Here is a 27,913-nt window from a genome sequence, read left to right on the forward strand (position 1 = left end):
GAGCAACTGTCACTTTGAGATAGGGGATATTCTAAGTGAATACATGGAAGAGTGAGAAGGAAAGGTGAGATTGGAGAATAGCTAATATTCCATTTTGGTTGGAACACAATAGTATGTATATGAAAAGGAGCAGTATTAATAAGATTGGAAAAGTAGGTACAAGTCAGGTTGTGGACACCCTTAGATAGTTTGTACTTTATCCTCTGGGCAAAAGAGAGAGCTCCATGCGCTTTGAGTGATTTCTGCAGCAGAGAGGATGGGTGACCCTGACCTTGCACTGCCTCTAATCTAGTTCTGCTGTGCACAGTAATATACGTCTCTGAGTCAGGCTTCAGGCAGGAAGATGCATCTGTGGGCTGGGTTATGGAAAGGTCAGTTTGTGAGAAAGGTTTGAGTTGTGTAACCAGGATTGGTGGGGGGTTAGGGTACCAATTTTTGGCTGATGAATAGAGTGAAGTTGTTTGACCCACAGGGTAATCCATTTATCTTAGCTATCGAATCAGCCAAGCTGACTTTATACAAAGTTAGTGGGAAGCTAGAGTAGATGATGATATAGTCTTTTAGCACTTAGATAAACTAAGTAGTAGAGTGATAAATAAATCAACAGCTTTAATAGAAGCAAAGGTTGTAGACAGCCATCATTATTTTTTTAAAAAAATTTGTTTATTAAATTTTTTTTAATATCCCTAATACACCACAGTAGTTTTCACAAAAAAAATTCATTTTTGACCAATTGAAGAATATACTTTAGTAGTACCATGGCAATAGACTCAAGGGGGAAAAAAAGAAGGCAAATAAAAAGCTTACTACCCTCCTCACCCCCCAACAAGTTTCAACTATGGCTGTCACATGACTGAAGTAAGTACCTCTGTTAGTGAGTAGATATACTCACACCCACAATCTAACAGGAGAAACACATCCATGGTCTCAGTCATTTTTTCCATGATAAAGATCAGAAAAGGAAAGCACCCCATGTCGTCACTTTTGGCATCTACACAAGGCTAGTAACATTGGCTTCTAGCAAATATTTACTCACATCTGGTTTATTTGCAGCTGGGCACAGATGGCAAAAACTTAGGGCCCAATTAGCCCCGTTTTCCAAATATAATTTGAAGGGTAAATGATTTAAAGAGAAGGTCCCTCCCCTCCGCACTCTGCCAGAAAAATCTCAAGACTTTGAGTAAACATATATTAACCTATTTTCAATCCCTAGCCTCCCCCACACATTCCCTAATTCTGTGTTTCCTTCAAACTACTAGGAAAACAACAACAGCAACAACAATAACCTATGATCTTGGAGCAGCACTGAAGGTTTGACTTATCTAACAATGGAAGAAGTGCAGATTTGTAATATTTTATTTTTTTTAACATGGGTGCCTGGACAAGCCCAATCCTTTGAGCCCAACTGATCACCCAGTAGCTGTGCTGAGTGATTAAAGAAATTCTGCTAGCAAATTACTGCATGGATGGTGACATTCTATATAATAAAATCCATTTCCACCCTAACTACATTTAAGTTTTCCCAGCCCCCATCCTTTCTTCAGCCCTGGGGCAACAAGTCTGGTTAAGCATTCCTGAGGAACACAGGAAAACAAGACAAGCAAAATTGCCATCCCCCCAGCAAATGAAGGAAGGAAGAAAAATAAACATCCAATTTTATTAGTGGCCTTTTTCAGAGAATCTCAAATTACTCCATAAATTTATTACATCACCCCCATACCCACTTCAAATACCCATTAATTCTAGTAGGTATTGAACTACTTATGAGAAACCAAGTCATTATGGTATTGAAAGCAACCTGGTCTTGATTTCTCTTAAGGACAGTGTCTATGTGCCCACTCAACAAATAAGGGTGGAATGGGTTCAATGTAATAAATACCAGGATGTTTAATACCCCAGGACACTTAGTGCTCTCAAAAGCCCTTACAGGAAGGTCTTCTTCAGCTTCTTATAGAATATAGGCTTCACTAAAAGGCTGTCGTTTTAAGGACTGTGTGTCTCTCTTCACCTTCTTTTAATATTCTTGAGTCGCTGCTGCTGCTGGGAGTTTGTCTGTATTTTATTCTACAAAAAAATGGCAAATTAAATTTAGTAAGAAATGTGTAAAGCCAGCCTCTATCAGATATATCTATTCTAATCATAGCATTTAAAATATATATTAGAAAGTATTTTAAAAAGGGTAGAACTTCACCAAGGGAAAAGGAAAAACCATATCCTATTATGATTGTTCTTCCCATTGTTTGCAATGTACTAAAGCTCTTGTTTCCGTGGAGACATGTACAGAGACAGTGTTGGGCAGGATCAGACAGGAAGATATATTCTGGGAACACCTGCAATATTTAACACACCAAAGGCTGAATTATTTCACCACCTCCCCCACCCCCACATCCCTACCCTTCTCACACTTCCACTCAGAAAGCATTTCTCGGCTTCTTCACTGGCCATCCCCCATGCCTAGAATACTCTCTATCCTCCAATTTACCTTCTGGCATTCTTCAAGTGCCAGATAAAATTGCACCTCCTACAGAAAACCTTTCCTGATCCCCCTTAATTCTAGTGTCTTCCCTCTGCTGTCTATCTCCTGTTTAACGTGTGTGTGTGTGTTTGTGTGTTTCTGGACACGCACAACACACAGAGTTTGTATATAGTTGTTTGCATGTTGTCTCCTCCATTTGACTCTGAGCAGTGGCTGTGTTTTGACTTTTTTTTTGTATCCCCAGTGCTTAGTACAGTGCCTTATACATAGTAGGTGCTTAATAAATGTTTACTTACTGATAGCAAGATCACTGGACCTGCTTTCCCCTGGTAGGCACTGAATGGAGAACTTGTTGGGCTTTTCTATTTTTACTTCGGGCTGCTCCAAGGAAATAAACTGTTCCTTTACACTACATACAAATCCACAGGATGTCCTGAATTCTGTGGTGTCTGAATGGAACAGTCAGGGAGCATGCCAACTGTGAGGGTTAACTGAATCAAGAAGAAATATAGGATCTTAAAAGAAATATTATAGGATTGTAGAGAAGAAGTTTCTTACCCTTTGACCCTCAGCATCTGATCAATGGTATCTGGAAGAGGGATCCCAAAGCTCTCTGGGAAGAACAAGGTAAGGATGGCTGTCAGTACAGTTAGGCTCCCCATGAGGATGTAGGGCAGGAACCGGTCATAGGAACCTAAGATACAAAAGATCTGGATGATTATGATGGGGTTGACCTTCAGTGCACCATAATCTGGTTGCATTGTCATTTAGTCCTAATACTTACTGGGGTAGCCTTTCAATCCCCTCTCCTACTCATCTCCCCTCCCCTATCCCCTCCTTGCTTCTCCTTACCAGCTCTCACAATTTGCCTATCAGCCCAGCATTGCCCGAGCAGTGCACTGACTTACAAAAGTAAAAGCCAATGGGCTGAGGACAGTAGCCTCTTGGACTGACTGCAGTTAATCAAGATGTCACTGAGGGCCAAAACACTTGGTGTTGTTTCTGCATGTTTCCCACTGTCATACTTCAAGACAACTATTGCATCAACCCAGTAGAAATAACCTGACTAGACCAGCCCCACAGATAGGCCCCAAACTGTCTATGTAACTTTATGCTAAATGAGGTGAGTTTCCACTTGTTGGAGCCACATAGCCTTTGCATAAAGAATTGCAAGTGCTCAAAGGCAGCATAGTCTAGGTCCAAAGACAGGGGTCACAGCTGGGTAAGTGTGACTGTCCCTGGCTGAGAAGTAATATTTCTCTACTCCAGAGCAGACAATGGCTACAATAAGATCATCAAATTAAGAAAAGTAGCCAAGTGGTAAAAGCACTGAACTTGAAGTCGGGAGAGAGGAGTCCTAGTTCTAGCTTGGATGTTTATTAACTCTATGAATCTAATAAAATGTGCATTTTCATATAGCTCTTTTATTCTCAGGATCTCAAACGAATACTTCTGTGGGAGAAATGCAGATGGAAGGAGCTAAGGCAAAAATAATAAATAACCCCATATGAGCCCTTGGCTGTTTTCTCATCTGAAAAGTAAGTACCTCTTTACAGCAAGTGTTTCTGATAAAGGCCTCATTTCTCAAATATACAGAGAACTGAGTCAAATTTATAAGAATACAAGCCATTCCCCAATTGATAAATGGTTAAAGGATATGAACAGGCAGTTTTCAGATGAAGAAATCAAAGCTACCTATAGGCACATGAAGAAGTGCTCTAAATTACTTTTGATTAGAGAAATGCAAATTAAAACAACTCTGAGATACCACTTTACACCCATCAGATTGGTTAATATGACTAAAAAGGAAAATGATAAATGTTGGAGAAAATGTGCAAAAATTGGGGGACACTAATGCATTGTTGGTGGAGTTGTGAACAGATCCAACCATTCTGGAGAACAATTTGGAGCTCTGCCCAAAGGGCAACCAAACTGTGCATACCCTTTGATCCAAAAATACCACTTACTAGGTCTGCATCCCAAAGAGGGAAAAGGACCTACATGTACAAAAATATTTGTATTAGCCCTTTTCATGGTGGCAAAATATTCAAAATGGAGGGGATACCCATCAGTTGGGGAATGGCTAAACAAGCTGTGGTAACTGAGTATAATGGAATACTATTGGGCAATAAGAAATGATGAACAGATAGATTTCAGAAAAACCTGGAAAGACTTATATGAACTGATGCAAAGTGAAATGAACAGAACCAGGAAAACATTATATGCAGTATCAGTCAGATTGAGTGATGATCAACTATGAATGACTCAGCTCTTCTCAGCAACACAGTGATCCAAGACAAGTACAAAGGACTCATGATGGAAAATGCTATCCACATCTAGATAAAGAACTGATGAACTCCAAATGCAAATCAAAGCATACTTGTTCACTTACTTTATTTTTTTTCTTGGTTTTCTTCCTTTTGATCTGTTTCTTCTTTCACAAATGTGACTAATATGGAAATATGTTTTACATGATAGCACATGTATAACCTATATCAAATTACCTACCACTTTAAGAAGAGGGGAGGAGAGGGAGGGAGAAAAATTTGGAACTCAAAATCTTGTAAAAATGAATGCTAAAAATTGTCTTGACATGTAATTGGGGAAAAATACTATTAAAAAAAAAGAAAGAAAGCAAAGTAACTACCATCTTTACAATCAGCACACATACCTTTTTACCACTAACCCATGAGTTATGCTTTATGATTACCCAGAGACACCATGTGGTAGAATCACAAAAATTGTCAGAGCTGGAAGGGTCCTTGGAGATCATGTTTTACCTCTGAACAGAATTTAAGTGCCCACCTCGAATGGCCTTGTACTTAGCTTTTCATAGAGTAACTTCATAGAGAAACCAAGGACTATGCGTGTCAGGGAAAGCCAAACCAGTGTGTTCAAATCTTATGTTAAACTCTACCACGTTAGCTTAAGAATATGACTGGTATATCCCTTTTGTTCAGGCTGCACACTGTCCACAATGACTTACCGAGGTAAACAAAGTAAGGAGACAAGATGCTGCCCAGTCGTGATGCCATGGAACTGGCTCCCACACCCATGTTCCTGACCACTGTGGGATAGAGCTCAGCTGTGTACACGTACACCATGGCAAAAGCACAGGTGATCCCAAACTTCCCGATCATCACCAAGCCATTCGACAAGAGGTATAAGTCTGGGGAGACAAAGCACGGGCAGGAAGACCACCCTTCAGTGAGGTTTGGAGCAAGTACCCTGCCTGCCACATCACCCTGATCCATTCCTCCTTGCCTGAAGATTTTTCCCTTAACAGTGAAGACCTCTCCATTTCTTTGTCAGTTTATGTAACTTCCTAGCGCAAAAGGAGAGTTGTGCCCAAGGTCCTGATCCACCTAGAAACCCTAGTGTACATGGTGCATGTGCTGACCACCATCAGAACAGTGTCACCAAGAAACTGAGAGCCTCAGCTTATATACTGAAAGAATACTGCAGAGGTCCTTTCAAGAACCAAAATTTTGGCTCTATAATAACATAATGGTTGTTATATTTGACTCTATGATAACCTATACTGGATAGTTCTTGAGCCCGGTTTCCAAACATTCCCACTGTGAATTTGCTTCTAAAGTATGGAGATTGGGCCCTGTGTTGCACCCATTGGGATTTATTTTAGGGTGTTTTTAGCTGCCTGGGGAGGATGTCCCCCCAATGGGTACTCTTTTCTTCATTTACCCCACCCTGTATTTCCCAAGGCAGATTTCTTCAGATCCATCCCATTGTTCCTGTGGATACTAGTTTCAGTCAGTGACATGTCAATGCCACCTCGGAGTCAGCATCTCCTGAAGTTCTTTAAGGATGCCTACTCACATCAGCATTTGCATGTAGCTTACGACTTTCCCTGTTATAAGTGATCTGTTGGCAGATTTTTGATAGAGTTTGGTGGCCCTGGAGCCTGTGAGCAGTTTAGTAATATTTCTATTTTGAACTATTTCTGCTCATCATACCTTCTGTTCCTTTGAGTGAACTGTGGCCAGAACTTGGCCTGAATAAATGAAGACCTCTTAGGTCCTGGATCAGGTCACAGCTCTGTCCTAAAAATATGGGACTAGGAAAGGCTACTCACTCAAGGGTACCTGGTGTCAGGTTTTGTCCTCAATTCCTATGTTGCTGTGGCTCCCTTAACACTGGGAAATGATACTGCAGTTCAGTACAGGACAGGATGGGACTATGATGATATGGGACATTTGTTCCTGCCTGTGGTATCAATATGGTTATAGGCATAGTAGGAAATAATTCCTACTTTGCAAGCTTTCCTTTCTCTCTACCCAGAAATATTTCTCACCCGAGAGTCAGATGTGTTGGCCATAATCAAGGCAATGTCAATGTCTGCAAGAAAAAAGGGTTTTTTAACAGTGATTGGGCTCATTAAGCATAGGACTCATGGTGGGGAAAATGGAACAGTAATAGCTCTCCTTTCTCTTCTGGAGAGGAAACAATGCCAAAGTGTCCTAGAAAATTTCTCACCCACTCGGGACTCGGGGCTGGAGCCCCTTCACTGAATCCTGATTTCAAGTAATACCCCAGTCTTATAGAGAACTGCATATCCATGGTCCTCAGCCAGTAATGTCAGATCAACTAGAAGGCATTGACATTTGATTTTATCTCCTATACTAGTGTGGGAGGGGAGTCATTTATCTACAAGGGCGTGCAGAGAAAACAAAAAGCATGACCCACAAAGCCCTCACCTGGGGGCACTAGTTGTATGAAGAGAAGAACACTGCCACCCAGGAAAAGGGAAGCTGACATGGAATACCGCCGGGGCAGGTTCTGTAAGAGCAGCCAAGCAATAACGTACGCAGGGACCTCGATCATGCCAGAGAGGAAGCAGTTCAAGTAGTTATCCCCATGTAAGTTTGGAGTGTCAAGTGAAAGGCCAAAGTAGCCCACTGATATGGTCATCCTGTTAAGAAATGGGGATAGTTAAGGGAAAAACAAAGCTAGAAAGACCACTCCTCACCCCACCGCACAATGTGATTTTACATCTGTGGCCAGCCTCTGATCCTCATGGAAGGGAATCTTTTGTGATTTGATTATTGCAAGAAGCAGAAGGAGAGGATAGAGGATTGCAGTCCGTTGATCTATCGCCACTCTAAAAGAAAACTTCCTGAGTAAACTTGCTGAGGAGGAAGCTACAGACAAACTTTGTCTAGCTAGGAATAGTTACCCCTGCAAACATTCTGCCTCACACCACCTTCAGATGATTTAGTACAGAAAATGAAGTATCGCTGATGCCCATGAAGAAAAGGAATAATTTCCAATCTGCTTCATAGTCCATCCCCCTCCCTCCCCTCTATGATTCACAAAAGCACTTTGCCATTCATATCAAAAACCACAAACCAGACACACAGAGGAGGGGAAGGCCCTGGATCCTCTGCCCACTAGAGAAAAGTACAAAAGGGACTTTTATAAGGGCAGATTTATAATGAATGTTAAACAGTTTAAGGAAGCAAAAACACCCTGGAGAATAATTAAGTACTATGAGTGAAGAAATATCAGATCCAATGAACAGGATGAAAATTGATGAGAGATTAATGTTAGAATCATGGAAGGTTAGAGCTGGAAGTGACCTTAGAATTCATCTACTCCAACCCTTTTACTTCACAGTTGAGGAAACTGAGGTCCAGAGAGATGAAGTGACTCAAGTCACACAATTAGTCACAGAACTAGGTCAGATGAAAGAGGAGAAAGGTACTGATAGATGTTACCACCCCAACCCCCGACTGCAGCCACAAAAACAAAAACAAAAGCAAAAAAACTGATGAGATTACAGACTAGTCAGCTCTCTATAGACAGGGCCTTTCCTTTTCTGAATTCTTACATCTTCTCTCCTCCACCCCCCACAACTCTACCCCTACCTACCCTCTGATCCAGTGACTGGCCTCCTTGTTGTTCCACACGCAAGACCCTCCAACTTTGCCCCCAAGCCTGGAAAGCTCTCCCTTCTCATCTCTTCCTCCTGGCATCCCTGGCTTCCTTCAAGTCCCAACAAAATCTCATCTCCTACAGGAAGCCTTTTCTGATCTCTCTTAATTTTTGTACCTTCCCTCTGCTGAGGATTTCCTTTTTATCCTATATACAGCTCATCTCTTTACATGTTGTCCTCCTCTTACCCTACTTCAGGCTGTGAGCTCCTTGAGAACATAAACAGTATTTTGACTTTCTTTATATCTTGTGCACAGTGCCTGGCACACAGCAAGTGCTTAATAAATGTTCATTGACTGAAGATCAAATAAGAGAATCTATGTTAAACACTCTTGAAGAACTATATAAATGGCAGTTATTATTAGCAGAATGATTTGCCTTCACTAGAATTAAGGCCTTCAAAAAAAAATGGAGGAGCCACTTATCACTGTCACTGTCCCCCTCCACCCCACCTTGAGACCTCCCTGGTACATAATCATTCCGATCTCAACTCCAACCCACGTTTAATATTTCTTCTGTGGTTCCTCCCAACCTCCAACCTTTTACACATTTTTTTCCCTTGCAGAGATTACACGTAACTCAGAAACTTGCCACTCAGATGGGGAATCTTACTGGGAGGTTCATTTTTTAATCTTATTTTAATTAAATCATGCCCTCTGAATACTGATATTCAGATAAGGAGCGCTGGGACACAGGATGATGGGAATACCCTCAGCCCCATTCCCACACATGCAGTCTCACTCACACCAAGTCCCAGGGGACCTGCTGGACTGCACACCCCAAGGTTAACTGGATAGAAATATTATACCTTCATTGGCTCCAGATCACTCTTCCCATTCACAGGCTGAGGCCTGCACACAGGAGGTGTTTAGTTCATGGTAACAAGTGACCAGCATTTAGAGTCTGAGAGCAAGGCTGTGCTGAGTCAGGGTGTGTCAGGTATGCTCTGAGGCTAACCGTGTCCTGGGCAGGATTTTTTGGGTTGTTTTGCATGTTGAAACCTCTACACATCTACTTTTAAAAAGTATTCTTCGACACCTAGAAGTCTCAGTGAAAGGAGAAGAATTGTAGGGAACCACTGAGTGATTCACTGTAGCCTGGAAGTTCTTAGTGTGGCTGGGATCCTTGTTGTTTCATGTAGAGATACTGGCATTAAAGAAGCCTGTGCTTTTCTTTAGAAATGAATGTCTCACAGACACCCCTAATCCCTAACATGACATGCCCAGATTTCTTCTTAGAGTAGCTCCACAGAGCACACATGCTGTGATTCAGCGTCTGTCTGCCTGTCTTTCTCTCTGAGACAGGATTGGTACCTATCTTCTTGACTCCAATTCCAGCACTCCAGCCACTATACCTCTCCCTTAGAGGCAGGAAAAGGTGACTTTTCTTACTTTGGGGATATAGTCTTCAATAGCATTTTCCCCCTTCTTACCTAAGGTATTGAAGATTATTTGGTTGTTAAAGTTCCTTGGTCCCGTCATTAGGAGTTTTGTGAATAACAATGAAGACCATGTAGTTAAGTATATTAGGATCTTTCTTCCCCCATCACCTAGACGCTTCTAAACATATTATCCTATATATAAGGAAGGGTATATAATAAGGAGTAGCTAAGTGGCACAGTGGATAAAAGTGCCAGGCCTGGACCCAGGATGCCTCAGACTCTTACTAGCTGTATGAACCTGGGCAAGTCACTTAACCCTGTCTGCCTCAGTTTCATCATCTGTAAAATGAGCTGGAGAAGGAAATGGCAAACCATTCCCATGTCTTTGCCAAGAAAACCCCAAATAGGGTCACAAAGAGTTAGACACAATTGAACATCAAAAAATTTAATAAGGACCTGGAGATAAGGTTCATCCTTACCATTACTATTATTTAATAGTTTCTGTTAATAACCTCGTTGTCTATGGCCCTGTGTGCTATAGAGAGTGATTTAGAAAAGCTGACAGACCTTGTCCTCAGGAACTTGGTCTTAAACCCTCTGACTAGAATAGACTTAAAGGAGACAGTCTAATTTACTCCCTTGACTCCATAGAGTCCTTTCCCAGACATCCCAGAGAGAAGAGTCTATGAGTCTATCCTGCTTCCATCTTCTAAAGTAGTCACTGTTTCCAGATATGTGATTACCAGCCACACCAACATGCAGGATATGGCACCTCCATATCCACTATTTTCTGAAGTCAAGAAGGCTAGGAGAAAGGGATATTGTTTTCTTTATGGGTCTTTATCTGTACTCCCATAACCACTATTTATGTGGAGCTGAGGCAGAATCCTATTTTGGAATCCATAAACTGAGAGGAACTTGGCTCTGTGCCTGCCTCAGGATTTGGGGTAACCGGGGGAATCTTCTGGTCACTTCTCTTCACTGTGTTTGTTTCTTCAGTTCTGGTTCTTAGGGGGAATCATTTTTACCTTTACTATTCTTGTCTCTCACTATGAAGATTAAAGAGCTTTATGGAGAGAGGTATTTGGGAGGTGGAGTCAAGATATTGGAGTGAATCCTGCATTTTTGCCAAGGTCTCCTAACACTCCTCCTCCATAACAACCAAAAAAAATGTTCCAAACCAAATTCTGGGCAAGAAAGCCAATTATAAGTCACAGTGAGTCATTTTTCCAGCCCAGGGCAACTTAGGAAGTCAGAAGGAGAGGTCAGTGGACACTGGGGTGGGAGGTGGTCAGGAATGTGGCAGCAACTGGTTGTGTCAGTGGTAGCAGTAGTGGGGAGCAGACCAGCACCTAGGGACCATAAGGAAATTGAACATTTACTTAGAAAGATATCCCAGGGGACCCCTGCACCAGCATCGGGAGCAGGAATGGCAGCTTTGTCATCCATTATCTATTTCTGGGTCACAATGGATCAGACAGCAGTGACCAGAGTTTTCCCTGGATCATACCACATTGAAAGCACTGAAAACTTAAAGGCCCTCAGACCTAGTTGCAAAAGCATCAAAAGAACATAAAAGACAGAAGCTCAGGCCAGTCATTTCAACTTCCCCCCAATGCACACCCCAAGGTGAACAGCGCCCAACACAACATAAAATCCAAAGTCAAGAAGAAGGCTGGAAATGAGGAAACAACAACAACAAAAAAGAACCTGACCATAAAAAGCTACTATGATGACATGGAAACTTGAGACTCAAACTTAGAAGAAGACAATGACCTGAAAACATTTATAGGCAAAGCCTCAAAGAAAAAAAAAAGCAGATTGGAACAAGTCCAACAAGGATTCCTAGAAAAATCTAAAGAAAGAGATGTTAAAAAAGAGCAAAAATGATTTTAAAAATCAGGTGAGAGTGGTAGAGAAAAAATTGGGAAAAGGAATGAGAAATGCAAGAAAACTATGAAAAAAGAATCAAAAGCTTGGTAAGAGGCACAAAAAATAGTGGAGAAAATAACTATTTAAAAATTAAAACTGGCCAAATGGAAAAAGAGATATAAAAGCTCAGTGAAGAAAATAACTACTTAAAAGTTAGAATTGGTGAACTGGAAGCTAAGGAATCCATGAGATATCAAGAAAGAATAAAACAAAGTTAAAATACTGAAAAAAAAAGAAGAAATGTCAAATATATTTTAGGAAAAACAACTGACCTAGAAAATCGACTGAGAAGAGACAATTTAAGAATTATTGAACTACCTGAAAGCCATGATAAAAAAAAGGCTCTAGACATCATATTTCAAGAAATTAGAAAGGAAAACTGCCTAGATATCTTAGAACCAAAGGGCGAAGTAGAAATTGAACAAATTCACAAGTTACCTCCTGAAAGAAATCCTAAAATGAAAACTCCCAGGAATATTATAGCCAAAATCCAGATCTCTCAGGTAAAGGAGCAAATACTGAAAGCAGCTAGAAAAAAAAAAACACTATTCAAATATTATAGAGCCACAGTCAGGTTTATACAAGATTTAGCAGCTACCACTTTAAAGGAATAGAGGGCTTGGAATGATATTCTGGAAGGCAAAGGAGCTAGGATTGCAACCAAGAGTAATATACCCACCAAAACTGACTACAGGAGAAAAAAAATTGATATTTAATAAAATAGAGAACTTTCAAGCATTCCTGATGAAAAGGCCAGAGCTGAATAGAAAATCTGACATTTAAACATAAGACTCCAGGAAAACATGAGTGAGAAATTATAAGAAACTTTATATTTCTATATGGGAGGATGGTACTTGGAACTCCTAAGAACTTTACCATCATTAGGGCAGTTAGAAGGAGTCTACTTAGGGGCAGCTAGGTGGTGCAGTGGATAGAGCACCGGCCCTGAAGTCAGGAGGACCTGAGTTCAAATCCAGCCTCAGACCAAACACTTGACACTTACTAGCTATGTGACCCTGGGCAAGTCACTTAACCCCAATTGCCAAAAAAAAAAGAGTCTACTTAGAGGGCACGTGTGAGTCTATTATGTTGGGATGATCTCAAAAGAAGAATAGAAAGGTGAAAAAGATAGATGCAGTGGGAGAATATTGAAGAGAGAGGAAGAATGGTGAAAATTATTTCATAAAAGAGGCATGCAAGGAAAAGTTTACAAAATGGAGTGGAAAGTGGGGGAGGGTTGTGGGCAACATATGAACTGTAGTACAAGAGGGGAAGACTATATATACACACACAATTGTGTACAGAATTCATCTTACCCAACAGGGAAGTAAGAAGGGAATAGAATAAGAAAAAGGTGAGGAGTTATAAGAGGGAGGGAGGATTAAGGGAGGCAGTCGTCAGAAGCAAAACATACTTTTGAGGAGGGGAGGGGGTAAAAAAGAAAAAAAATAAGTAGAAGAGAATAGGATGGAGGAAACTACACAGTAATCATAACGGTGAATGTGAATGGGATGAACTCACACATAAAACAGACAGCAGAATGGATTCAAAACCAGAATCTAACAATATATAGTTTACAAGAAATACACTTGAAACAGAAAGATACACACAGGGTTAAATTAAAAGGCTAGAGCAGAATTTACTATGATTCATCTGAAGTAAAAAAGGCAGAGATAGCAGTCATGATCTCAGACAAAGCAAAAGCAAAATAGACCTAATTAAAAGAAAATCAGGGAAACTACATTTTATTAAAAGGTACCATAGACAATGAAGAAATATCAATACTGAATCATATATGCACCAACCAGCGTAGCATCCACGTTCTTGGTTGTACAGCTATGTTTGACAGAAAGGCTTTACACAATGTTGCATCTTTAACATTTCACATCTTCACCTGATTTTTTTCTTCAAATTTACATTACTGGTTTGATTCCCATCTGCTTTTTTGTTTCTAAGTAATCGGGATTTTAAAGTGTGATAATCCAGCCACTAGTGCTGTTCTGGTAGCACTAAGGAGACCACACTTACTCACCACAGAATTATAGACATGATTGTGATAATCCGGATATTCTGGGTTCGAAGTAGGTCCAAAATACTATGGGACTGCTGCCTGCGGGAATTCAGGTCTTGCAACTGCAGGAAAGACAGGGTAGTGAGGGAAGAGACTTCAGCCAGCAGACGAGCATGACTTCAAAGGACAGGGTGTCAAATTCTTTTCATAACACAGGGTTTTTTTCCCCTTGAGGATTCCAGTCTTCTGAAGAGCTTCCTAGACTTTAGCAGTGGCAAAACTGGAGGAAAGTTTCCTACCTGCAATATTTATGAAGTTGCACCACAATGCTAAGATAGCCAGCTACTTCTTAGCTTAGAGTTTAAGGCCATTCATAATCTGATGCCACCCTGACTTTCTAATTTATCTTGCATTACTCTCCTTCATATACTCTATGTTGCAGTCAAACTGGGCTTGTTCATTATCCCCCATAAAATCCCTGACCTTTTCCATCTTTGTGCCTTTGCTTAAGTACTATACCTGGAATGGCCTCTTCCTTCTCTTTCCTCTTTCCTCCCCACTCTCCTGACTTTATTGAATTCCTAGCCATCCTTTAAAGCCCAACTCGAATGAGGCTTTCTCTGATTCCTTTAGTAATGACCCCTCTCCTAGCCTTATCCACCATTTTGTTTACTTGATGTTTTTATGTATTATTTGTATTGTAGTTATTTGCTTTGCTTTATATTTTCTTGCCAAACTATAATACAAGCTGTATGAGGGCAAGGGCTGTCTTACTTGAATGCTATCTTTCTCCTAGTGTTAGAACAATGATTTGCCATAGGTTAGGTGGTACAGTGCTGAGCCTGAAATCATGATGACCTGAGTTCAAATTTGGCTTCAGATACTTACAGCTGTGTGACCCTGGGCAAGTCACTTAGTTCTATTTGCATCAGTTCCTCATCTGGAAAATGAGCTGGAGAAGGAAGTGGCAAACCACTCCACTATCTTTGCCAAGAAAACCCGAAATGGGGTCATGGAGAGGTTGAAATGATTGCAACAACTCAACAACACTGAAAAGTTTGTTGAACTGAATCATTCCCTGTTGGGCATGAAGCTGGAGCAAGAACACAAACTGACAGCTCATTTCCTTGACTTCCTTGAAAGAATTCACAGTGCAGGTTAAATAGAATCTTTAAATCCTCAGGCTATGAGAGCTGTAAGGGACATTTGAGGTCATCATTTGACAGAGGAGGGCCATAAGACATCTACATCAGTGATTGTAATCTTTGGGCAGGTCCCGCCACTCCTCTGTGTCTGAGCTAAACAAGCCATTAAAAAAATTAATTCTTATATATTATTTTTTTTTCTCAAAAGCTGGGATGATTTACTTTTTGCTCTGTGAAGTTTTCATTTATGATTTCTTGCAATATAGCTCTGAAAAAACAGGCTTTAAAAAAGCCCATTGTGTTTGACATGGAGCTACTTGTAGTTGTTCAGTCTTGTCCAACAGTTGGTGAACCCATGGACCACAGCACTCCAGGCCCTTCTATCCTCTACTATCTCTGAAGTCTGTCCAAGTTCACGTTTGTTGTTTCCATGATACTGTCTATCTATCCATCTTATTCTCGACCATCCTCTTCTCCCTTTGCCTTCAATCTTCCCTAACATCAGGGTCTTTTCCAATGAGTCCCATCTTTTTATTTTGTTGCCAAAGTATTCAAGCTTCAGCTTCAGTATTTGACCTTCCAATAAATAGCCTGAATTAATTTTTTTAAAGTACTGACTGATCTGACTTCTTGCTGTCCAAGGGACTCTAAAAAGTCTTTTCCAACACCATATTTTGACAGCATTGATTCTGCAATGCTCAGCTTTCCTTATAGTCCAATTCTCACAGTCATACATTGCTACTGGAAAAACCATAGCTTTGACTATACAGACCTTTGTTGGTCAGGTGATGTCTCTGCTTTTCAGTATGCTGTCCTGATTTTCCATAGCTTTCTTTCCAAGGACTAAGCATCCTTTCATTTCATGGCTGAAGTTGCAGGCCAGAGGGATCTCTTAGCCCAAGAATAGAAAATTTGACCCTGCTTCCATTTCTTCTCACTCTATTTGCCAGGAAGTGATGGGAGCAGCTGCCAAGATCTTAGTTGGGTTTCTTTATGTTAAACTTTAAGCCATCTTTTACACTGTCTTCTTTCTTATACCCTCATCTTTAAACCCAAATCACTCTGGCTTTCATTGAATGGCCAGTAATAGCCTCCAGCCTAAGCCTTTAGGTTTTGATGGCTTAGAATGAGTGTAAATAACAACTGTTTTCTATTCTGGCCAGAAACTTTGAGTCTTCCCCTTCCAGATAGATATTTTTGTAATGACTAGGCCTTTTTTTTCTTTGTCTCAATTCTTACCTGACCTTTAATCATTGAATGGGTGTTGCTCAGACAAACTGATATTTGGGAAAGACCTTAATTCAGAAAGGCCAAGGTCACCCATTGCATCCCGGGTCATTCCCAGTAGCATTGACATTTGTCTTGCCACTGGACTTTGATACCTTTGGGGGAAGAGTGCACAGTTCTGCCTCACTTAATCCAATTCACAACCAAGTCAAGACATCACCCTGTGATGTCACTGGTCCTCTTCAAAAATAAAGGATGAACAACAACAAACAAGCCATTTTCCTTATTAGCTTCTAGCCGAGGCCTTGCATATGGTAGGTGCTCAATAAATGTTTGAACTGAACCCAAACCAGTTCTGTTTGCTTGGAAGCATTTCTGTTATTTGTTCTCACACTGTATGTTTACAGAACTGGTCCAAGGGAAAAAAGAATTTGGAAAGAAAAACAGGAGAGCTGACCCAAGCTTCACCCAGAGTCACTTCCTGTCAAACTTGGTGCAGCCGTCGCCATTAATCAAGCTCGTGTCCAAACATTCTGATGTTTCTTCTTAAGTAAACCTGGCTTTGAGTGGTGGATTTTTCCCTAAGTGAGCAGTTCAATGAAAGGTCAGTTTGTGACTTAATGGGAATCACTGAAAAATCCCTTTTTTCCTCAAAGCAATCTTTTATTGGAGGGTGATAGATCATAGTCTCAATTTTTCTCCAAACATTCTGGTTCACCCAAAATGAACCTTGGTTGAACATATTTCAGTGACTATGCTTCCTTCCTCTTCCATTTATCAGGGGCTATCAGTGAGTGTTTCCAAGCCTCCCTCCTACTGCAGCGCCAGGATATCTAGGCTAAAGGGTGAGGAAGTATTTAGTTGTGGGCCCTCTCCAGGGAGCAAAGGAAAGGGCGAAAACATAAACTAGAGTATTGTAAGTGGGTGGGGGATGGGACACAGAGTTCTGGGAACTGTTTGTTAGAAGACTGTTAGCTAGCTAGAAGCACCTTAGTGCTCTGAAATACTAGGTCACCTAAAGACCTGTCCACCTCTAAATCTATGATCCCATGAGTTTACGGAAGTTATCAGAGCTCCTGCTTGAAATGGAGGACATTTTTCCTCTTGGTCCTTTTAAGAATTACAACAGTCCTGGATTCTGAATGTGGTGAAGATGAGAATATCTAACCATGCTGTCCTTCACATCTTTGCTAGAGCACAAAGTTTACTGTTTCCTGGAAGAATTCCTAGGATCTATTCTGCATTCATGGTTTCCCAAATCTATGCTCCTGGGAGCCTGCCAAAGATACAGCCAGGCCATAGCTTAGCAACAAATACCCCTGGTCTTTTCTGGTTGATGGTAGGACCAAGGGGGCAGAATAGCCCTGCTATAGTTTTGGGCCAAAAAAAGGTAGAGGGAAGGGAGGTGGGGGAAGTGGAGGTTGAGGGGGCATGAAAGAGAAAGTCCAGAGAGTTAGGAGTGGAGATTTACATATAATCTTTCATTTGATACACACAACAACCCTATGAAGTAAGCGCTATTATTACCTTCATTTTACAGATGAGGAAACTGAAGCTTTGAGACAATAAGTGATTTACTTAGGTCACAGGACCAATTTGAACCCAAATCTTAATGACTCCAAGTCCAGCTTTCTATCCGCTACTTCAATTAGCTGCTTTGAAGCAGTAAGAAATTCAAATAGATAAAAACTATGCAAAATGCTGTCAAATACCTAATATTTATTACCAATAAAGAGTTATTATCAATAACCTAATAAATAATGATTGGTTTCCAGGGAGCTCAGCTTCCTGCTTTGAGAAAAAAAAAATCAACCCATAAGGATGAAAGTGTGACTGATAGCTCTTTCTCTCCTCTTCCTCCCTAACTCTGCATAAAATAAACATTTAACACTTTTTTCTGAGTGAAAAGTTAGAATGAGAATTTGTGCTTGAACAGTACCTGCTTCTCCAACAGTTAGTAGCAAATACAGATGAAGGTTTGATCTCCAATTTTGCCAGCAAAGCCTTAATTTAACCTGAAGATCAAGAAACTGCCATTCATTGACACCAGAGGCTTCTTTCTCTGAAACTACCCTGCTCCCACTGCTAAGGACAGAGAATACTCTCTTCTGTTGGCACGTTAACACACCTAGAGATAGATGGTCTCAGATTGATGCAGATGCATGACTAAATTGTCATATCTCTTTCAGCACTTACCTCCATAGGGTCAAATATTATCGATGGCCCAACAATCCCATTGATTTTTGCAGCCTTCTGGATGATGACCTCTGCCTCTTTCAATCTTCCCTGAGACAGGAGCCATCTGGGCGATTCAGGAATGACCCTGCAGCAGCAAGTTTAATAAACATGCTAAATCTACAGTGCATGACAATTACAAGGTAAGCACTACCAGAAAGCTACAAGGAAAACAGACTGTGACACTGATATACTGATGGACAAGGTTAGGGCACAAACCCTAAGATCTCTATTCAGAAAAACATATATGAATGAATATTCTAAGTTCCCAGAGTTTTCCCTACTCAAAGATAGGCCAGACCACAATAAAATCTAAACACAAAGGTTGTTTGGTAACTTGGCCCCCTTTCCTTTTTTTTTTTTTTTTTTTTTTTGGTGTGGGTAAACCAAACGTGACATTTGAAATTACCACCCTACCGCTGATAGTTGAATCATACCAGTGCAACATAAAAACATTGGTGCCACCTTGTGGACAATAGGAGTTGGGGAAATTTTTTTTAGGCCATGTGTCAATCAGGCTAATTAACTGTAGCAAGATGTGTGGCAGAAATGGGCTTGTGGTGTAGCCAGATTTCTTTGGAAACTGAATGGGAAATTTAGACATATTTCTTGAACATCTCTCACTCTCCCACAGCCATTATCCTAGTCCGGGTTCAATAGCCTTGGCAGATCTTTCCAAAAACCCCTGAAAACCGCATACAATTTTAAAGTTCACTGCTTACCTATCCAATATGATTTCCCACTGCCCCTCACTATGTGTGCCTTCTCCTCTAGTCGGTTAGTCTTCTCACTGGACCTTCCACACATCATACTCTATTCCTGTATTTATGCTTTTGCATTCATTTTGTTCTTATTTAGAACATCCTCCTCCCTCAGGATATACAAATTCTATCTGTCCTTTAGAGCCCAGACTAAGTCTCACATCTTCCAAGAAGTCTTCTCTGATTACTCTGGCCTTCAGTGATCTCACTTTTCATAAGGCCTCACATATTTAGCACTGAAAGAGTTTTAATCACAAAATTTAGCACTTAATATCATATGCCAAGTATTTTTTCTTCTCCCTGAACAGACTCAGAATTCCTATAGGGAGGAGACTGTGTTTTCTCCTTCTTTTGTAACTCTAGCTCCAAGCATAGCCTTGTACACTAGATTGTTGAATTATTTATTTTTTGTTATTTCAGAAATAATAGGAGAAACATTCTCTTTCAAAATAATAATATAAATAATTAATAATATTAGAGAATATATCTCTTATATTCTCTTTCAAAATATAATCTCTTTCAAAATAATAACCTCTTTCAAAAAATTTGAAAAATCAATGGGCTTCCTCTTCTTGGAAGCTTTGATTAGGAAGTAACCAAATTATTTCCTTCTCCTTTCTTTTTAGGAGCAAACTATAGAACATATTAGTTTTATGGCCAAATTCAATCAGCTACAATAATTGTCTCTCCATGAATGAGGTCATACTCACCACCACAGTGGAATACACAGCAACCCTGGTAGAGTTAGGGCCAGCAGTAGCATCCTCCATTCTCGAATGAAATAAGCAACCAGTGGCAGGAGCATGTAGCCAATTGCATAAAATATGCAAACTCCCAATGTGGAGAATATTATTCGAACTGATTTGCCCAGAATTTCTGTTCCTTAAAAAAAAAAAAAAGAGAGAGGGACATACATTAGCATTGTAACTTGGCTGTTTATAGCGACAGTATGATACTGTCTTCATTTCAGAGACTGGAAAATATTTCAGACTAGCTAACAAACACGAAGGTAAAAGATGAGGCAGGAACTAGATTAACAATTTCAGAAGAGTGGCATGAGTCCACTGCTGGCTCACTTATATGATCACTCACTTTCTCCTCATATCAACCTGAAGAGAATGTAATAATACAAAGTCAAGTCCTAATGATGTTATGTAAGGTATGTGTTTCTTAGTAGTTGATATTAAGTTCCAATGAAAGGGAAAGGTACTTAAAAAGGTCCATAGGGAAGGTTGGGGGGTGAGGTAGTGATAATGAAATTAAACCAAGAGGGAATACTGTTGATTAAATCTGAGGAGAAAATAACTCCCTTAAAACTGTACAAACCAAAGGAACCCAAAGACCAGTGACCCTGGAGCCAGAGGTCCAGGGGACAAAAACTTTGGAGAGGAAAGAAGATCTGGCTCCAGTAATTTCTGATTTTCTAGACAGACATATCAAAAACCAAAAGCCTTTCTGTGGATCTGGCTGGTCTTCTCTGACCCTGCTTGCAATTTTAATTAAATAATTGGATAGGAATTATAAGCCCATATTAATAAAACTCCTTTCCTACAAACATTTTCTTTTAAGTAGTTTCTGCCTTTCTCTGGGAGGGAGCAATTTCTGTTTTGAAAAGATCATTGATTACAACCTTCTCCTTGGAAAACAGTGCCCTTATTTCATGCAGTCCCAAAGATCAAACAACATTCCTCTTCCATAGGCCACATTAAGTGCCAGGAATTGGTGAAAACTGCCTTATTGGCTAGGTTTTTACTAGATCTCTGCTTTAAAAGGCCCAACAAGAAAAAGATGTAGATGTCCAGTTGTTTTTGAGATCAAGGCAACAGTGGGGCTCAGAGGATTAGAAAACAATTCTGACTTTGGCTCTTCCATTAGCTCATCTTGGACAAAGTAATTACTGGCTCCCATTTTGCTTCTTTTTTATCCCCAGCACTTCGCACAGTGCCTGGCATGCAGTAGACACTAAATAAACACTTATTGACTGAGTTTTCCTATTTGTAAATAGGATCCACTGAAGCCTTCTAGTCAGGAATGAGCCCATGGGTGAGGAACACAAGGGATGTCATGGGGAATATAAAGGATGGGATGTGAATGAGACACACAACAGGTACTCAGCTCAGCTGAGATTGCCATACCAAGAACAAAAGCAGCTACATAGTTAGAGATCTGTCCCATGCCGACAATGACAAAGAGCACTGTGAACATCTCATAGCTTGTTGAGAAGACTTGTAGAAGGCTAAATCCCGTCTGCATCCCCATCGTCACAAAGAGAACATTCTTTCGGCCAAACCTTAGAGAAAGAGAGAAAGTATGTTGACAAGGGAATGACATCGTGAGAACAACACATCTACTGAAAGGAAGTGGAGACTTTTTCTATGGGAATGAAGCCCTTCCTTAAAGCCATGGGAAAGCAAAACTTGGAAGCACAAGTGCCAGGCAATCTGATTTTACCATTCTGCTAATGGATGGGTGAGAAGGATCCCAAGCTTGGCCTAAGGTCACATTAGTTTTTTTGGCTGCAATTTCACATCATGAGCTTGCTTACAATGCACTAAAACCTGGAGGGTTTTTTTTTCATGTAACTGTTGTCTAACCACATCCTTTCTCTCTATTGTTGTTTTAAAACCCAAGTGTAAAGACTTTACATGCATGCATATTAAAAATCATCATATTTGATTTGGTCCATTGTTCTGGCCTGCTGAGATCTTGTAGATCCTGTCTCTGTTAGCATGTTAGCAATCTGTCCCTGGTAATTTTGCATCATCTGAAAAATTGATAAGCATGCCATCTATGCCTTCCTCTAAATCATTGATTAAGCCAGGAGATAAAGAGAGGTTGAATATTAGAGAGATGGGGCATGACTTAGGTTTCAATGCGCTGGAGAAGATGGGAAGGGATAGGCTCAAGGGCACATGCTGAAGGGTTTGTCTTGGCAAGGGGAAAGGCCACCTCATTAGAGCTTGAGGCAAAGGAGGGGAGAGTGAGGATGATGTCAAGGAGTTTTGACATGAAAAGGAGAGAAGATGGGGTTCACAGTAACTGGCTTCAATTTTTTCAATAAAGTAAGGAGCTCTGCTCTGTGTGAGACAGAGAGAGAGAGAGAGAGAGAGAGAGAGAGAGAGAGAGAGAAAGAGAGAGAGAGAAAGGAAGGAAGGGGAAATATAGGAAGCTTGAAGAGAGGTTTGGGAAGGGAAAAAGCATAGGTCAAATATTGTGCTAAGTGCTTTTATAAACATGATCTCATTTGATCCTTGTAATAACCCTTTGAGGTAGGTACTATTTATTATCCCTATTTTACAGTTGAGGAAATTGAGGCAAGTTGTGGTTAAGTGACTTGCTCAGGGTCACATAGCTAGTACCTGTTTGAGTCCAGACTTGAAATCAGATTTTCCTTACAGCAGACCCAGTGCCCTAGCCATTGTGCCACCAGCTGTCTCAAAAAAAGCTTTTGTGGAAATAGGGAATTGGGTAAGGAGGAATAAAATGATCACTTTGCTACAGTGAGGGTCCAGTTGAAGTTGGATAACATGAATTTATAATGTTCCTAATCAGCATGGTTGTATGACTTCATCCAGTTTGGTTCAGCAGCATGTAAGTAGGAATAGAAGAGGTGGATGATGGAAATAATTGAGAAATATTGTTTGGCAAGTGAAAAAATGGCCATAACACAAAGGGGCAAGGGATTTTAGAGTTGATAAAAATATGAAGTTGAACTGGTTAACCAGAGGGTCAAGACTGGGAAGGAAGAAAGTGAAGGCTCAGCCAGGGTAATGGCCTGAGAAAGTACTGAGTCAGAGGATCTAACACCACGATGAGGGAAAAGAATAGGTTTAGGAGAATCAAGGCATAGAGAGAGATGGAATGATAGGATGTTGTATATGTTCAGGTAGGAGAATGTCAGAGTTTTTGACTGAAGAAGTAGAACACTTACGGGTAATGGCAAGCCAGGGTGTGATCACTCCCATGTGCAGCTAAAGTAGAGCAAAGGAGTAGGTTATGGGATTTAAAGAGAATGAAGAATGGGGAGATTAGGGAGCATCAGCATAGTTACTGAACTCTAGTAGAAAGGTAGAACTTGGGGGAGAGGAGACAGTGTCTATTTTTCCCTCACATCATCTCATATCCAACCCTCTCTACTCACACAGCTATTATTGTAGTTCATGTCCTTGTCACCTCTTACCTAGACTAATTTACAATAGCCTCCTAATTCTTCTCTCTTCCTCAAGTCTTTCCCTCTCTAATCCATCATCTGTACAGTTATTGAATAATTTTCCTGAGGCAAAGGCCTGAATTTGTCAATCCTCTGCTCAAAAATCTTCAGTGGCAATCTCACTTCAGGATAAAATGCAAAGTCCATAGCTTGGCATTTAAAACCGTCCACAGCCTGGTTCCTACTTCCCTACTAAAATTACTCTCTTTCCCTCCCCTGTGTTCCAACAGCCTTCCTGGCTGTTCCCTGAACTTGATATGCCATCTCCTATCTCCATGCTGTCCTCCCCCCACCCCCGAAAATGCTGGTAATACATGTCCCCTGACCTCTGCCTCTTAGAATCCCTAGCTTCTACCTTCAAGGGGAAGTTTTAACTACATCCTACTTTAAACCTCTCCCACCCATATATATGTCCCTTATTAATACATTTACCTCTTCAAATTCCTCATTTGTATACTTGTTGTATTTCCCCTATAGAATGCAAGCTCCTTGAAGGCAGGGGCTATTCAGTTTGAGACTTTGTATCATCAGCTGCTAGCACTGGAGGCACTTAAAACAGATGTCTTAAATTGAAGGCCCAGTGTGTTGCAAATCCATACTGCTGGAAAATAGTACCTACACTGATGGATGAGATCACAGTTACACTGAAGACTGCATAATCATGGTGCTTGTTGTTCTCATTCTGCTAATCTTGCTTTCTTTCACTTCATATTAATCATTCCAAATTTCCACTTATGTTCTATAGTTAAAATTTTATGGCGCCGTAAGATCCACAAATTGACTCACCCATTCCCCAGGGATTGGATCCATAGGATGCTTCTAGTTTTTTCCACTATTGTAAATAAAGCAGTCATGAATATTTTGTATCTATAGGTCCTTTTTAATGAAACATTTACAGTCAAGTCTCAGTAACAGATTTGCTTGGTCAAAGGGTATGATCAGTTTTATGATTTATTGTAGAGTTCATCCTTTCCCCTTTTTCAATAATTTGGACATATAGTCAGCTCCTATCCTTAGGGCATTTCTACTAATCTCTGCGATTATTCTAAGATCACTTTGCCAATTCCTTGAGTATCTTGTAATGAAGTTCATTTGTACCTGGTGACTTGAACACTGAAGGTAGCTAGGTGTTCCCTACCATCTCTTTACTCTCTAGGGCAGGCCTGCACAGCCTTCAGCCTGCAGGCAGCTTACAACTCGCTGGTAGCTTGAGGCAAGCCAAAGGATTTTTTCTACCTACAAAGGATATTTTCCTCTACATTTTTCACTGTTATGCAGGCCTGATCTAGGGTTTCATTTTCCTGTCATCTATTTTTGTTCTGTCCTTCCCAAGCTGAAGATTGTTTTCCTTAGAAGAAACAGAAGGAGGTTAAGAGTTGAATAGTTCTGTTATCCATCATCATCATCCCAACTCCCCTGAATAGTCTTCCTAACCCTTCCTTGCCTCCATCATAAGCTTAAAAAAGTCTTCATTTCTCTAAACATTCATTGCAGTTTCAGCTTCTCAGTTTTAGTGCTTCTAACACTATTCTTACAACACCATTCCTCTTGTTTATATTCATCCTTAGTTACCTGTTCTTGCTTCTGTGTTCTGTATGTCTTCTTTAAATCTAAGTTAGTTTGTAAGTGTTATGAACACACGAACTCATTTCTTTAGAGAGCTATTCCTCATCAAAGTCATTAGTGTCACAAGATTTCATTCTTGAGAGAATCCTAAACATACAGATTTCAATAATGATATTGGAATGACTTCCTAAGCAGAAATTTAGGGCAGGGAATACCTGTCATATACATTTACATACACACACACACACACATATATATTTTTCATCTTCTCTCCCTCTCCCTTTGCTTCCTAAAATCTAGGATACATAGAGTATTTTGACTTTCCCTTCCTTATCTATCACAAACTCTTAAGATGAAATGGTCACTTCATTCCAAATTTCCCATCATTTCTACTACCATTTCCTCTATCTTAGAATTAGGTTTATAATATAATTTCCCCTTGTTACTCCCTTCTTTCTAAATGTTATTTACTTTCATATGCATTTATGATCTGTTCCATTAATCCCTTTATTGAATAAAAATCCCCAAAACTGCCACTCTGAAAACAAAACAAAACAAAACAAAAAAACCCTTCATCATGCACAGTCCTGCAAAAGAAACTCTCATATTGGTGATGCTTGAAAATGTATGTCTCTCTTTGCATTTTAAGTTAATTCTCTCTCTGGCAGGAGGTAAATGGCATGTTTCATTTTCAGTCTTCTGGATTAGTGGTTATCATTGCACTGAATGAGTTCTAATGTCTTTCAAAGTTGTTTTTTTCCCTTATGTTATCATTATATAAATTATTTTTCTAGTTATGCTCACTTCACTATGCATCAGTTCATAAAGGTCGTCCTCATTTCCTCAGAAACTCCTTTTTTTTCATTTCTTATGGCACAATAATTTTCTATTACATTCATACAGCATAATTTGTTTAGACATTCCCCAATAGAACAGCCCCTTAGTTCCCAGTTTAGAGCTACTTTTTATAAAAAGAACAGCTATAAATATTTTTGTATATGTAAGTCCTTTTCTTCTTTGATTTCTTTTTTTTTTTTAATTAGCATAGTTCTTGTAGTGTTATACCTTGGTCAAAGGGTATGCATAGGTTAATTACTTTTTTGGGCGTAGCTGCAAATTGCTTTTTAGAATGGCTGGACCAACAGGAAGTAGTAAGCAGCATAGGGGCCCCCCCCCCCGAAACTTTCAACATTAGTCATTTTTTTGGTCATGTATCCATTTAGAGTTTATCTTGGCATATAGCATGAGGTTTTGGTATAAATCTAATTTCTGTCAGACTGCTGTCTACTTTTCCTAATAGATTTTGTTAAATGATAAGTCTTTGCCCTAGTAAATGGGTCTAAAAAAACACTATGCTACTGTGTTCAATTGCTTCTGTATGTATATTTAATCCACTGATCAATTAGTGGAAAAAACAGATTGTTTTAATTACTACTGCTTTGTAATACAGTTTGAGTTCTAGTACTGTTAATTCCCTTCCCTGCTTCCTACTCACTTTTTTCATTATTACTTTGAGATTCTTGGATTTTTTGTTCCTCCATATGAATTTTCCTTTGTTAGTTTAGTATGGCATTGAATAAATAAATTAATTTACCTACACTTTTCATTTTTATTATATTGGATCAGCTACCCATGAAACAAATGTTCCTCCATTTATTTGTCTTTATTTCTGCAAAAAGTGTTTTATAGTTAGATTAATTAAGAGTTCCTGGTTGTTTCTTGGTAGATAGACACCAGAATATTTTGTAGATTCTCTGGTTATATTGAACATTTTTTTATATCTCACATATCTTCAGATTCTGTTTTATGAATGAATCCATCCCATTCACAGTTATAATTGTTAAATGTATAATTCCATCTTGTTTTCTTGTACGGTCTCTGTTCCCACTCTCCTCTTTACAAATAAGAAGGTGGTAAAAAAGAACGAGTTTGCCTAACATTTGTGATCCATGTATAAAATGGTCCGTTTCTTCTGATGAGGATCTTTTCTTTCCCTTGTCCTGACCCTGATTCCAAGTTTTTACTCTTTCTTCCTTTCCTTTTAATACCTCCTTTACATTACTCTCTATAACATGAAAGTTTTTTTTTTTGCTTATGACTATTCCCTTTCCTATCCTGCCCTTCTTCCTAGCTTCCTCTGTCCCCTCTCTTGTCCCTGTCCTTTCCTATTTCCCTTTTGAATTTAATGTATTTTTGTACAAAAAGCTTCTTTGTGTGCGGGGCATAATTGTTTTTGATTTTTCTTTATCTAGTTCAGATGAAAATGATGTTCACGTGATGCCTGTTCCCCCATCTCTTCTTCCATGACTATATAATCTTCATCTTATGCACCTCTATTATGTGATAGGGATTTCCCTTTCCTTCTTTCTTCTACAGTACAGTCCTCCATTTCTTTGATTTTTTACTTTTTTCCTTAAACCATCAAAATGGAAAAAAAAACCCACCCATAAGCCTGCTGTCCTTTTGACTATTCTTTATGACCCTTAAAGATATTAAGGTCTGAGAAGACATTTTTTTCTATTAACAGGGTAACAGTTCTTCCCTACATATTCCATTCCAAACAAATTCTAAATAAATATGTGTACCTTTCTCTGTTTCTCTTGGAGCCTGTGTTTCCATTTCAAAATGTCTATTCAACTCTAGCTTTTTAGTAAGGAATTCTTAGAAATCTTCTATTCAACTATTTTTTTTCTTCCTGGAGGATTATATATAGTTTTGATAGATAAATTAACCTTGGTTATATGCTTTTATCTTTTGCCTTTCAAAATAGCATATTCCAAATTTTCTCTTTAATAGCAGTGGCTTCCAAGGCTTGTGTAACCTTGACTATAGCACCTTGGTACTTGATTTCTTTCTTTCTGGCTGCTTGTAGTATTTTTTCTTTGACCTGGAAGCTCTGGATTTTGGCTATGATATTCCTGGAAGTTTTCATGTGGGAGTCTTTTTTAGGTGACCAGTGGGTTCTTTTATCAGGTTGCTCTCTAGTCCAAAGGTTCTGGGGAGTTTTCATTTATAAT

The 27,913-nt window shown here is 39.7% G+C and overlaps 1 protein-coding gene across 2 annotated transcripts in view; it reads right to left on the reverse strand.

Annotated features, from left to right (window-relative positions):
- Positions 1–1,638: 1,638 nt before the first annotated feature.
- LOC114033647 (solute carrier family 22 member 5-like) overlaps positions 1,639–27,913 on the reverse strand; it is a 56,818-nt gene continuing 30,543 nt past the window's right edge. The window contains exons 3-11 of one of the 2 annotated variants that reach the window (XM_027849277.1): positions 21,256–21,410; positions 19,831–20,002; positions 18,321–18,447; positions 13,774–13,874; positions 7,192–7,406; positions 5,463–5,645; positions 3,035–3,170; positions 2,192–2,330; positions 1,978–2,064 (exon numbers count right to left, since the gene is read on the reverse strand). In XM_027849277.1, the coding sequence (XP_027705078.1) occupies positions 2,219–2,330; positions 3,035–3,170; positions 5,463–5,645; positions 7,192–7,406; positions 13,774–13,874; positions 18,321–18,447; positions 19,831–20,002; positions 21,256–21,410 (1,201 nt within the window). In that variant the 3' untranslated portion in view covers positions 1,978–2,064; positions 2,192–2,218. Of the gene's footprint in view, positions 2,065–2,191; positions 2,331–3,034; positions 3,171–5,462; positions 5,646–7,191; positions 7,407–13,773; positions 13,875–18,320; positions 18,448–19,830; positions 20,003–21,255; positions 21,411–27,913 lie in introns of both variants that reach the window. The other variant, XM_027849278.1, reaches the window with a different exon arrangement.

The sequence above is a fragment of the Vombatus ursinus genome, unplaced genomic scaffold, assembly GCF_900497805.2.
Source record: "Vombatus ursinus unplaced genomic scaffold, bare-nosed wombat genome assembly UNPS02007284.1, whole genome shotgun sequence".
Taxonomy (NCBI): Eukaryota; Metazoa; Chordata; class Mammalia; order Diprotodontia; family Vombatidae; genus Vombatus; species Vombatus ursinus.